The sequence below is a fragment of the Anser anser genome, assembly GCF_964211835.1.
Source record: "Anser anser genome assembly, chromosome: 1".
Lineage (NCBI taxonomy): Eukaryota > Metazoa > Chordata > Aves > Anseriformes > Anatidae > Anser > Anser anser.
The window spans coordinates 193428608-193443005 of NC_139720.1; the positions used below are offsets into that span (position 1 = coordinate 193428608).

General features: G+C 38.4%; 1 protein-coding gene across 2 annotated transcripts in view; it reads left to right on the forward strand.

The window, feature by feature from the left end:
• XPO4 (exportin 4) overlaps positions 1-14398 on the forward strand; it is an 81688-nt gene that overhangs the window by 34668 nt on the left and 32622 nt on the right. For both annotated transcript variants that reach the window (XM_083805221.1, XM_083805222.1), the window contains exons 5-7: positions 4682-4798; positions 5532-5685; positions 13668-13780. In XM_083805221.1, the coding sequence (XP_083661347.1) occupies positions 4682-4798; positions 5532-5685; positions 13668-13780 (384 nt within the window). The remainder of the gene's footprint in view (positions 1-4681; positions 4799-5531; positions 5686-13667; positions 13781-14398) is intronic.

Below are 14398 nucleotides of genomic sequence, written 5' to 3' on the forward strand. Positions count from 1 at the left end.
AAATTTTGCCTCTGAGTAGATCTACTGTCCTACTCTTCCTGCTTTCACACAAGTTAAAACTAGCTGATTTAAGGATGTTGTTAAATGCTTCTTGGTGTTTCCCTTTGGTTTCAGTAAGTTTATGTTAAAAGAATTGAGACAAAGTCCTATAAGTACACATTCAGGCAGGCAATGATTTAATGTAACAGAGTAGATCTTATTTGCTCTGCAAATAAGCGAGATCTGTAGTCTTTTAAATATATTTGCTCCCTTTTTCTGTAGGTATGAATGATATTGCATAGCATGTGGGAATGTGGGGCAGTTGCTCGATAGCTCATTTTATTGTAGAGAAATGAATGATCAAATCAAGCCTCTTGACAGCCTGAATTTCAGAACAGGGGAAACATTTTTGGTGGTGTAGTTTTCTGCTTTGTCTGTTGGCTTTTCTGCCTCGGAGCTGGTGTACCACATGTCCATTTTTTCCTGAGCCACATTTGAACTCTTCTTCCTTTCAGATGCTTTGTAACCTAACTACCCTCAAATGAAGCAGTTCACTTATTCCATGGGCAGTCCAGGCACAAGTGTGAAATCCCTTCAAACATTATGGCTTTAACTTTTGTTATAGGGGACATTCCACTTGCAGGAATAAGTTGCATTTTCCTAATGCATCTGAGTTTTATGAACTATGAATAAATGTTTGCTGTTAAAATGGTGCATGGCCCTCCTGTAGTGTCTGCGTTTTATTTAAAAAGAAACCCACTAAAACGATGTCACTACTGGGTGTCTGATTGCCAAGTTAATCTCTTATCACAAGTCCCATTGATCTTCTGTTTGAGCAGCTGAGAGTCTATTTTATGTATAGCGATCTTTCATAAAGTTTATTCCTGGTAATAAAGCTAACTGGGGAGAGTGCCAAGCTATTCTCAGAGGCAGTCCGCTCTCAACAAGAGAGGTATTTTATTTTGTTAGATGGGGTTATTGTTTGGGCATGTACTTGTGGCAGAACTAGTGAAATCGCTAGCAAGTGAGTCAAGCCACGTTCAGAGGTGTACTCTTACTGGTATGAAGTTAATGGCATTACTGGGCAATAGACACTCAGAGCTGACTTTTAATATGATGCCCGGCATCACGTGCATTTTCTACTTATTACTGTATGGTATTATTAAATTGGATTGTTCATCTTTTCAGTGGCATGGCAGAAAACCTTTAAAAAATTTAATACTTCACATGTGTTAAGAGTATTCAGTTTCATTATGTTAAAGGAAGCGATTTTATTTCACGGAGCACAACTGTTTCTATGAATTTGTGTCGCTTTTCAGGTTTTTGAAATCTTTCTTCTACTACCGTAGCAAATTGTGTTGAGATTTTTTGTCTTAATGCCAAATGTGTACGTACCAAATGTGTAAATTCGAAAAATGTATTTCAAAATTTTACTTACCTATAGTGAAATTACTCTTCGCAAAGAGTAATTTCAGTCCCTCGGCTCTTGCCTGTAAACTGTGTAAACTTTCTTCCCTCTAGAAAGGCAGTGTCTGGCAGTCTCCTGCCTGTTGTTGAGGTAGATTTTAAATTTTAGGCCACGATCTTTCCTCTGGCCTGCTGCTGCTGCTCTGGTGACCTGGGTATCCGGGCACGCTTACAGCTCCTCACAGGTGAAAGGGGCAGGGGCAGGTAGCGACACAAGGGCACACGTGTGCCCCTCATGCCCACAGCACCCTTGGGATGAGGCAGGATTTGCACGCCAGGAAGCAAAATACCATGGGGAAGGAGATGGTGGGGTGCTGGGAATGCAGCAGGAGGGAGAAGTTTTGGGGAGGGAAGGAGGATGGAGGGCTGCAGCGTGTCCTGGTGTTTGCTGTGAGCGAGGCTGCTGGAAGGAATAAAGTGTGAAGATCTCCAGTAACGTGCTGCTTTTCCTCTTTCCGTGCTCAGAGCAGTTACCGAGGTCAGAACTACCTGAAATACCTGTTGCTGAAATCAGTGGTCACGTCTCCAACTTTTGCATCGGGCTCGAAGCAGATTCCCTCAGAAACAGCTTTTTTTTTGTAGTTTAAGGAGCCACTGCTCTTTACATCCTTGAGGAGCTTTCTTCATCATGAATACTAAAATTTATCTTTCCTTTTAAATTTAAATCCTTGAAATCAGGAGAAACTTGCATCCAGGATGCCATTTTTTCATGCTTTAACATGTTACTTATTTGAACAGAAAGGCTATGTGCTTATATGTTGTGTAAACAAAGTAGAGAAAGTAAAAGAAGATGTCAATTTCAGCTGATACTAAATATTTCTAGTCACAGTGGGAACACATAATTTTTCCATTTGCTCCTTATCTGTCATTCTAACCCACTTATTTTTCTAGTAATTGGCAACCAGCCGCCAGGGATGGGTGGTCTGCATCACTGCCCTGCTTGTCCCGTGCTGCTCCGAATGGCAGCGTGCTGAGGAGGTCTCCACACGGTGAAGCAGTTTTAGCAGCACAACCACTGATACCGGGTGGTAATCGTGGAGCATCAAACTCTGGGGATCTGTGATTACAACTAGTGGTGTCCTTACTTTTCAGCTCTGAGACATAGTGATGTATCAGTGCATTTGTAATTCAAGTATAAATTCAAGTCTCTATTAAAGTATTTAGAGAGCCTTGTGAAATGTCTGCATCTCCTGGCGCAGAATGGAACTGGGCAGTATTCTCTGGAAACTTCTGCATTATTCCTTTAAAAACATGTATTCTTATCTGAAGTGTTGTTCTAGAGCTTAACTTCACTGTTTTTCTTTCTCTTTTTGGGGGGAGTGGAGAGGATGGGTTGTATTTTTGTTTGGTTGTTTTTTTATCAGATTAATTCTTTTCATATGGAACTCTTAATGTTGGACTTGAAACTCAGTGTTAGCCTAAATTTTTATATCAGCTCAAATCTGGACTTCCTGCAAATTTAAATAATAGTTTGTTGCAGAAATAGCTTACGTGGAAATTTGGAAATAAAATACTGAAGTGTTTGAGCTAGTTAGAAGTACTCTGAGTCTTGTATAGAACTGACCAAATTGTATTTCTGCTGGAGCAAATTAAAGTGTGGTGCTTTTCACTGGCAAACTGTTGCTTTTATCATGAGTGACTAGATGAGAAATAGTCTACTTGAAATAGCCTTCTTGAAATAAACAGTTATTTCCTTAAAATGGGAAAATTTAGATTTAGCAACTGATCAGCAATATGCTGGCCTGCTGTACAGCTTTATTATGTAGTAGAAAAGAACACCCATATGTTATCAGGAAGCTGCTATGTTTGATCTGTCTGGGACTTATTTAGCAAGTAAGAATGTTAATTTAGTGTATACTAGCTAAGATAACTAGTTGTCTGGGGGGTCAAGGTACTGACTTCAGAGGCATTTCTGAACAAAGATGTTGCAGTTGGTGGGTGGATGGCACTGGTCTCAGCTGTTGTATGAGCTTGCATAAATAGTATCATCTCCACTTTAATCTTTCGGGTGTTCAGAGGTAGTGTGCATATTTCTGTTTAACCCCTGGACACTTGCTGGCATGCATGACCCTTTAACAATTCCTATCCCTCTGTCCATCCCTGGCACCTTGGCTCCGAACGGTCTAGGAGTATAGCCAGTGATCTTCAAGTTTTTTGTTAAGAGTCTGTCTAACAAAAAGTGTTTTCATTTCGTTGGTATATAGTTTCTATTGTGTTTATTACATTAGTATATGGCACGCCTCTGAAGTACTTTTTACATCCCCATTATACCGCATTAGCTTTCTTTTGTGTTTAACGTTCAGTTACAGAAATTTGTTAAAACTGGTGATGATGGCTACTGGACTTTGGCATCAGGAAAAAAAGCCTTTTTTATTTCAAAAATAGCAACTATGGCTGGAAAAGTGTTTCATAAAGAAAAGTTGGCTTTTAAATTGTGTTTTATCATGAGCATTTGATTTACCTTACCTTAAATTTTGAGAATGAAGATGATACTTGAACATACAATCTTCATGTATCTGTTTCTCTAAAATTAATGTTTTTTTTCCTCACCCGTTTTTATATTGCTTCAGGGACACCATTCCAAAAGAGTAGCTTTCAAGGTTCTTTCTGAGGCTTGTGGATCTTGTGCTTTGGAGGAGAGTATCTAAAAGCTTTTAAGCATCAGAGCTTTCTGCATATTCCTCTCCTTTTTTGATGAGGGAGAGGGAAAAGAGGGTGCATTGCAGGTGCTGTTTTTGACTAGTTTTTATCACTTTCTGTGGTATACGTTTAATCATGATCAAATACCAACACGGTAAGTGTAGCAAATGCAGAGAAGTGCCAAAATAAACTTCAGAGTGATCTGAACTGTTAGATGGGTAGAAAAAAAGTATAAACTGAATCTTCCCTGATCCTAGTACCTGTAAAACCACGTGCATGGGGAGAGAAAATTAACAGGCTGGCAAATGGATTGCGGTGTTTGTTTCCATTTTGTAGAGCTGATTGTACAGGTGCTAGTTTTTTATGCTGCTCAGATACTTGAATTTCTTGTGTAAGGGTGGAGCTTGGATGATTTCAGAGATGGCTCACCCAAGCATCTGTAATCCTGAAAGTTTGAGTTGTTCTAATTTGTGTTAGAAGAAACTGAATTAATAGCTGCAGAAATATGCTAATAAAGTAACTTAAGGACAATGTAGGTGGTGTTACATTGTTGGACATCTTTTAGTTATATTATTCCCCCTTATTTTTTTTATAGCAAACTTTGGCCTGTTCCATTTTAACGGCGTTGTTGAGCGAATTCTCAAGTTCAAGTAAAACCAGCAACATTGGACTAAGCATGGAGTTCCATGGTAACTGTAAACGTATATTTCAGGTAAACTAGTTCTGTATCAATATATGCTACCTGTGTTTCTAAAATCTATATATTAAGAAGCAAAAGTACTTTCTTGCACTAGGTGCATTCAGTTACAGTGTATGCTTGACAGCATTTGATTGGACTAATATATATTATAAATACAGATATTGGCTACCTTAGGAAAATTGATAATGTATTTTTTAAATACTTGTATCAAAAAAGTGCCATCTCTTTGCCCATTTTATGAATGTAGAGCTACAGATCTTTACACGGTTGGGCTCTTTAATTCCTTGGCTACCAATTGCAAACAAAACGAATACTCTGTGGAACAATGATAGTCTTAAATATAGCTTTGGTTTAAAGCCAAGGAGAGCTATGTATTTAAAAATATTATTGCAGATGGTGTAGTCTGGTTGTCTCAGATGTATTGTTTGGCCAGGCAGAAATGTTTTTGTGAAGGCATTGCTTTAAACTCTGACTGTTGTGGAACAACTTACCAACTTTTTTTTATGCCAAAGACCACACCCCTACTCCACCAGTTGTTAAAAAGATATTAAGTTTTTCCTTTAATGACTAAACGTACATAAATATTTTTATTATTATTTACCAACATGTTGCATTAGTTTGGGCAGATAAGATGGGGGTTCTCACTGTCAACTTTGGAATATTTTCTGCTTTTTAATGAAAACTTGGGTGAACACACAAATGACTGAGAGACTCTGTTAATATGTTGTGTTCGTCCTGACTGTAGGAGGATGATCTGCGGCAGATCTTCATGCTCACAGTAGAGGTACTTCAGGAATTCAGCAGACGTGAAAACCTCAATGCTCAGATGTCTTCAGTGTTTCAGCGTTATCTTGCACTAGCCAATCAGGTCTTAAGCTGGAACTTCCTTCCTCCAAATTATATCCTTTTAATGTCAGGCCCTTTATTTCAACTGACTTGGATCACCTCTGATGGGTGATAAGTAAATGTGAGGAGAGAAAAATGTAAATTAAAGTCTTATATTTAGTCCTTGATTTATGTTTTTTTTTCACTCCTGTGTTTGCTTAAGAGGTACTTATATGAAGAAGCTGCTGTTAGTTTTCATTAAAGTATTTTATATAAAAGGCAAAATTAGTTCAGCAGAGCAGCTTCCAGTTCAGAGCTGATGATCCTCCTGGCATGTATCTGGTTGTAGCAAGGGATGGGGAAAGTGTAACAAACTACTTTAGTGCAGAACCAAATGGTGAAGAGATCTAAGTAAGCTTTGTTTAATTTTTATGCAGAGGTCTGGTCTTTCTTTTTGCTCTCAGAGATGAGAAGTGGGTAGATGAATGCCCTGTCATTTCAAGATGTGCATGCTCAAAGGATTCCCCCAGTAAAAGAGAAGAGATGGAATCTCCTTTTTTTGTTGTTTGCCGATATACTGGTGCTGTTGCTTCCCTTTTCATATTTTTGTGGTGTGTGCTGGTTATGAATGTCCAGGGAAATGTGGAGATGGTAAGCAGAGGAAGAAACGGGAATATAATGAAGAATCAGAAAGAGAGAGTGAGTCTTGGTGAGGGAGGGAAGAAGAGAGGTGAAAAATGCTTAGCCTGAAAAATGGGCCAGAAGAATATGGTAGAAATACAGGGTACAGCATTACGACAACTCTTAATAGCTACACCAACTTTAAGATACTGAGCAAACTTACCCAGAGCCAACCTGTTAAGCTGCTTTATAAGCTTTTTTCTTAAAACTGTCTGAATAATTTGCTACTGTTACACATACTGCAGCAATCTTGGTGTTGCCTTCAAACCCTCTATGTAGGATTTTGACAATCAGAAGGCAGCATGTGTGTGTTTCTATATTGTCTTTGTTCATTATGTAATGAGCAGCAGAAGTGAAAGTGGATGTTCTTTGGTTCACATCTGTAAAGTAGAATGCCAGATACTGTCTTTTTGGAAAGTGCCATGGATGAAAAGTAAATATTCCACGCCTATTAACCACTGAGGTGGTTTGGCAAGGGGCCAGAGAGGAATTTAGTGCGTGTGCTTACAAGACTGAGACTGGAATCAAATTATTGCATCTTATAAAAGTTTTCAGAAGAGAATTTGGGATTTGTGAGAATTCAAATAATGTGTGAACACTTTTGATTTTTAAAGCAGTCACTGTAGATAGAAAGGAAATGCCTTTGTGTTGTGTAGTGGTGGGTGGAGGTCATTTCCTCTGATTTTTAGTCTTGCCTAATGCAAACCTCTGACGTACACCATCACAAATACCAATGATGTTACAGTTTGAAAGTGAAAGCTCTAGCTTTTTCATGAACACTTTATCCTAACCTTAAGGTTTGCAATGGTGGGTCTAGTTAAATACAAGCAGGATGTTGGTACAAATTTATTCAGGCCTTGAGACTTGCAGCTTTTGTTTACACCCGTATATAATTAGAAGTGATCCAATCTGTACGTATTTGTAAATAAGTGTTAATTGTAATAGCTAAGCAAGGCATATCACTATTTGAGATTAACAGAGTTTTCTGCTACTTGGCCTACTTGAGATACTATTGCTGTTAAATTCTGGCCACTTCTGGAGACTGCTTCTGGTGTAGATAGACCTTTTAGTTTTAACCACCACAAGTGCTCTTATGTGGTTCTATTTCACATCTTTTTATAACTTAGGTTCTACATTATATCATCTTGTTTTGTGCCGTTGGGCATTTCATTTTGCTGTAAGAATTACGACACTGGTTGTGCTCTCCCTCCTCTATTTAGCAACCTGTTTTCACAGAACTTGGAATGGCTTTAATCACTTTTGAGAAAAGAGGGTCTTAACTAAGATTCGGTAGCTGTTAGGGTGACAGCCGCATGTTGATGTAGCTGTTGATTGTTAGTTCCTGGACAGTGAAGCTTAACTTGGCTGCAGTTTCTACATAGGTAGCACATTACACAAGAACATAGGAATGCCAATTGATCAGTTGGTATCCTCTTTCCAAATCTTGCCAGTACGCATGCCAAAGCAATGGGCATAAATTTAATACCTAAAGCATGGAGTAAAATGATCCATAGTATCCACATATGTGTATATATATATATTTTCCTTTAGTTGATATTCCCGACAAGATAATTGATTCTCAGTATTCCTTGCAGCATAGCAGTAATCTGCAGTATCTGTACATAATCTTTAGCAGGATTCTGGTATTCTGTGCCCCCTGCCCCCTACAAAAAAGCAGCATAAATATGTGCTTTTCAGTGACTTAGTGATTTTTCACTGAGGCACAGCATTTACATCACTAAATTGCAAGAATTACATCAAAATGTGACTTCTCAAGAAGTGCTGTTACAGGACAACTCGGTATGTGTTGCATTGTTAAATGCAGTCTTAGGCAGCGCTGCCAGCTATTAGAAGAGCTGTAGTAAATATAAATTGTTTATTACCAGCAAGAAGAGCTGGCATAAAAGATGCATTCTGGAGTAGCCACCTTGTTGAACAGTGAAAGAAGAGAGGCTGACACCAACCTGCTCTTAAGCTGGAACTCAGTAATTATTGAGTGTCTTACTGCAGTAGTAAGACATGATGGCTTAGGAGGCTTCCTCTCAGTCATGTGCAGTTTCTTCCATTTCATTTTCTAGCACACAGGCAATCGTCTATTGTTGTTTTCATCTGTTACCTCTAGGCATTAGTTCACCTGATGTTTGCAGATGCTTCGGGGATTTTTGGCAGTACTGTTGGAAAGGACAATAGCATAGAATTCCTATTTTGCACTAAGAACGTATGGCAGTCGGTTGTGGCATGTTGGCTTCTGTAGGGTTTCTTTTCTCAGTGCTGTCACAGCACAGTTAGATATTGGTTACTTGGATGGAATTGGTTTTAAACTGAATCTTTTCTTCAATGAATGTTTTGAATAGTTAAGGAAGTGCAAGCAAATGATGGGTAATAAGAGATACAGCCCTCTCCTTTATAGGAGTGCCTTCAAGGATCCCACTCCTAGTACATTAGGAGTGTCCAAAGACCCCAGTTAAGGAATTCAGTGTTGCTGGACCCTAATGCACTTTGACGTGGATGTATAATCTGTCCTACGGAGTCAGGACGTAATCAGATTCTTTTACCTCCAGAGGTGTTTCTTACCACTTCTTGACTTTGGGATTTATCCGTTCTTGGCAGCTGCGTTCTAATAGACTTTGGATGAATGCCCACGAATGCAGAAGTTTTTAATCAGGCCTTTGTCTTGCTATCTCCCATCTACAAAAAGGTGTTCCTGATCTGTCATTAGGAGCTATTATAGAACAATTTATCCCTTATTTTATTCATAAAGGTACAGTTTTTTACAGCTTTTTGTAGAGAGCACTAATAGTACACGAATAAACAGGAACTTTAGCTTTAGTTTTTGTTTTGGATTTGGTGCCTCTTCTTGCTAGGAGGCAAGCTGGCAAGTTTTCAGATGAATGTAGAATAAGGGATTGGATTTAAAATACAGGTTACGTAACCCTGATGGGATGCACTCCTCTAATACGCATCGCTGCCATTCCATCAAAATTAATGGTGCAATGGCAATTGTATGAACTGACTGAAGCTTTTGTCTGATCGGAATTCTGGTTTTAGTATGGGTGTTCCTCGGCTATACATGTAAAGGAACAAGCTCTTCATATCTCTGTTGTGAAAATGGCTCAAGCCAGAATGAGAGACCTCTGGAAGATCCTGCGAACCATACAGTTCTGCAGACTTTCAGGATTTGAAGTCAGTCCAACCCAGATTGGTAGCATCTGTTGTGCATAATGGAAGTGCATGAAAAACACAGAGTACTCAAAAAAAAACAACACCAGGTTTGTTTTGAGGAATGATTTGAGTTGGCATCGCTGCTGAAAAGCATCCTGTCCCAGCATCTCTCAGGAGCATGATACTGAGCAGGGAACCGCCTGGCTGAGAGCTTCTTTCTAGCGGGGTGAGGTCCTGACTGTGATTTGTTGCACAACTGCAGATACGACTGAGCTGAGGAGAGACAACATGGGTTTTCTTCAGCAGCAGGGCTGCTTTCCTTAGGTCTTCTGTTTGCTAACAGCCTGGGGTTATCCTGAATTTACTACAGTCTTTGTGTGAAAAACGAAGGGATGAGGTACTGTCCTGGCTGTTGTTTGGGATATGAGGAAAAATTCACTGCAACTAAAACAGCTGTGTTGAAGAAAGTGTAAAAGAAAGAGTTGCCTTTTACTTTTGTCAGTTTTATCCCTCTTAAGTAAAAAAAAAAAAACAAAAACAAAAACAACAAAAAAAACCACAAACAAACAAACTTTGGAATCCCTACTGCTTAGAAATTCATCAGCTTCCGAGGTGGTTGGCAGTGGGAAGGTGTGAGTCTTGGGCTGCATCTGTATGGCCATCACTTCTGCATAGGTGTGGTTTAAGCAGAAGTTAGGCTTGAAGTGATTAGCTTGCTTACTGTTAGATGTAGAGCTGTGGTAGCAAATTTTAGTAGGGATAGCAAATTTTAGCAGGGGCTGCAGAATTAATCCACTTGGGTGGTCAACATGAGACTCTGTGCTGGCATGGCTACGCTGGTGGCTGCTCCAGAATTGGCTGGTTTTAAGGTTAGCTGGGGTCTTCCTACACCTCCTCTGCCTGCTGCTTTGCAGACACAATCTGAATTTGGTGTCTCCCACATAAAGTAGTTTTTAACAATTAAATGTTTAAGCCTACCTTTCTGCAACTGAATGCTGGATCTGTTTCCTAGGAGTGTGAGTTATATAAAGATTTGTGAAACCGTTCTCCATAGGGGGCAGCAAGCTTCTGCATCAGTTCTAGAGTTGATGCTAGACTCATCCCATGTGCTTGGCTGACTAACTAGCAAGCCAGAGGAGGTCTTAAAAATATAAATGTAATCAGTATGCTAGCATTATAACACTGGATGGCAGACTTCCAAGCTGTTACCTTAATAATGGATTTTTATTTGTAAAGTGTAAGTAAGACTGATACAAAGCTCTCCAGAAGGATTCCAGACAACAAAGGTAAAATGATTAAAACAACTTAACAACAACAACAAAGTTAAAATAAAAAATCGGGCCTCATCACGCCAGGAGTTTTTCATCCATTTCTGAGTTCTTCACTGCTATGGAAAAAATTGCAGATGGGAGTCTGGTAGGTGCAGCCTTAGCTTTGATTTTTAAATTCCTTGTTTCCTTCTTTGTGGCAGGGCAAGCCTCCCCTCTCATGGAGGGGAAAAAAAAAATAAAACACACAAAAACACAACCTTGGGATCCATTTGCAAAAAATAGAATTTGTGGTAAGTCCTGAAGTGTTATAATCCCCCTATGGCTGCCTTAGGATATGAAATATTTTGATATTTATCTTCACCCATCCTGGAAGAGAGGCAAAGAATGGGAAGAAAATTACACATTTGTTTATCTTTTTTCTTTTTTTTTTTTAGTATTTTCCTCCAAGAATCACAGAGAACTTTTTTCCAAATTATACTTTAAAAATGAGAAGTTAATATTTTTAAGACAGATTACTCTTATTTGTCCAGTTCATTAAACAAAACCAAGTGCAGAGCTAACGGCTGCATACATGAATGTACGCAAAGATAAAAGAAAATCCATCTTAAACCATGTTTTCTCCTCTTTCTCTCTAGGCACTAATCAGGGATCACCAGAGCTTTATGAAACATGAAGGCATCTAGTTATACTCTTACACTTTACAGTAGAGATTCGTTCATGTTGTTGCGTGTTTTGATGATGAAGACTGCATTTGTCCTGTATACACCCCTATAGTAGGTAATTTAGTGCCATTTTTTCAGGTTTGGCACAACTGGGCTGCTGCTAATAAGGCAGAAGTTCAGATGTTTCATGGCAGCAAGCATCTCCACACCCAGCTCACGCTAATGTCTGCATTCACCTGGTGTGGGACAGAAAATGGCTGTAAAATCTCTGTAATAGCTGCAGCCATTATTTGTATTGTTTAATGAACAGATATTTTACCTACAAGTCTGTCAGATATGTCATCAGTCCGTTAGCGTGAGAAACGGCACTAAAAATAACAGGATAGGGCCACTAAATACTGGGGCTTGTTAAAATAGTGACAGCAAAGCGGCCTTTCCATTCCACGTGAAAAGTGTTATGTAGCTCGTCCCCTCCGTAAACTCAAGCTAGTGGAGAGCAAATTGATTTTCAGAGACTGATAATGTATCTGTAGTCTTTCTTCGGTAAGGATGCCAGTCTTTTACAAGAGAGTTAAGGCAAAGAACCCTCTTGAAAATAAACAATTTTAAAATGTTTTTTTCTTCTTAGAATATTATAAGTGAGAAGGAAAAAAAAGCATAACTTAATGCACCAGCACTGATTACATTAGTCTTAATTTGTAATATTATTCTGATAAAGGATGCATGTGATAATTTCATGCCTATATTTTATTTTTATCTGGAAGAATTGAAGTGTTTTCGATCACCTAAATGACATTTGTATTTCAGATGAAAGTAAAATAGAGAATTATCTGTTTTCGATTTTTTTAAAAAAAATTTTCAGTGTCTAAAATATTGCAAATCTGGTAGTGTTCAACACACTGATATTTTGAGAATCGTGAAACTGGTTTTGTTTCAACGTGTGTGAAAATCCGTGATTGTTCTCGTGCATTGTAATGTGCTGAATGCAGCTCTGGGCACATACTATCAGTGAATTTCCACTTGGTGCTGTGCCGTGGAAAAAGTGGCTTTTTTGAAACTGTTCTGCACAGTGTTACTGTGATTTTCTGTGTTTGGCAGAACTCAGAGGGCAAGTGTAAATAAAACAGAATTGTGTCTCCTGCCTTGCACAACAATCCTTCATATTAAAATAGATGTTTGCTTTATACATTGTTCTCTTAAACAAATCCCATCAGATTTCAAGGGATCTGCTTTCCTGAATGGTACTGTTGTAAAATTTATTTTTATTTGGAAGCATACAATTTTTTTTGGATAAACTTTTTTTTATAATACCCGAAAACTTTACAAAAGTTAATACTGTTCATTGTTTACCGATGAGTAGATTATATGCAGTTGAGCATGCAGTTGCTTATTCTGATGGCTGGGATACAAAGGGTTCAGAGGGAGCAGTGAAAGGTTTTAAAAAGACAAATGAAATCATAACTATGTTGAAGCAGCTTTACTGCTATTTGGATTGAGGGGTGTCACAGTAGGAAGCACTTTCAAAAATCTGTAATAAATGCTACTCTGTGTGATCAGACTGACAAAAGAATGTAACGTGCTTGTTTAATTGATTTTTTTCATGCATGTATTTGTTATTTTTCTGCACTGGCAGAATTTCGTAAAAACTAAATTATGCCAAAAGATATGGTAATAACTGAAATGAGTGCAGGGAAGGCATGGTTTTAGTGTGGGTGCTTTTTATTGTGGGTTTTTTACAAGCATATGTTTAATATGACTGCCTTGTGGTGCCTTACGCTTTTGTTCTTCACAGCATGATAAAAAATGTCCATTAATGCGGGGCTAACATATCTGCATTCTGTGATGCATATTTGGCTATTTAGAAAAATAGGATATAGATTTCAATGGGCTATCTTTAGCTATCCTAAGGCCTTTTTAAAAGCTGCCAGGAAAATTTTTTAGAAAATGATTTCCCATTTTGCATAAATTTTAACACCTGTTAATTGCGGTTGCTTTTTTCCCTTCTCGCTGTGTCACATTAGACACCCTGGTTATCAAAGTGATCGTATCACTATGGTATGTCTCATAATTATGATCAAACTCTTATCTAACATTCCTGGAGCATTCTTTTTTTCAATACTTAATACCTTTTATTCCTTGGCCTCATGCATGAATTATGCTGTGTATGTGAAGAGGCTTAAAGTTTGTTTCCATTACATTCTTTCTGAATGGATCCTGTTGTATCTAGGATTTTTTTAAAGCCAAGTAGGAATGTTATTGTTGACCTTGACACCAGATAACTGGGCAGACATTATATAGCTATGTTTGAATCCTCACAAAATGTGATGCTAAAGCCAACAGAATCCTGGCGTGAGACCCTCCTGGACAGCAGAGTTATGGAGCTTTTCTTTACAGTAAGTTTCATTCTTCAACTTTCATAGTCCAGACCACAGGGAAAGCAGCTCCTGCCTGTTTTTAAACTTTACTCTTGGATCCTTCCTTTTGCATCAGGTAGGACTGATTGTGTTAACTTCAGCTGGTTTTTCAAAGCAAACAAAGTATTGTGTTTTTCTTAGGTTAACAGATATGTGTTTTGCCTGTAAATTGCCTTAAATTGGTAACCATTAACTAAGGAAAAAAGTGTATGGTTATCTAAGCTTTGTTCTGTTTAGTACTGTTGAACATGTATTCATCAAATGAAACCAAGCATTGTGAGCAGTGGTTAGACTATGCCTTTCAGATAAGGTGTAACAGCTCTCAAATGAACGGTATTTTTTTGCTGATCTTAGAGCATTTGCTCGACAGAAGAGCTAAAAACAAGTAATGTAATTGCCATTTTCTAGCCAGTTCCAGCATACGAAGTTTTGCATCTCTTTCCGCAGCACAAAGTGAATCAAAGCAAGTTAAATTGAGATAGATGAAGTTAGGAGTGATGGGGAAGAGATAGAATGGGGAGGGGGGAATGTAATATTCACTTCCTGTGATTTAAAAAGAGGTCTGATATTAAAACTGGATAAAAGTAATGTTACTTT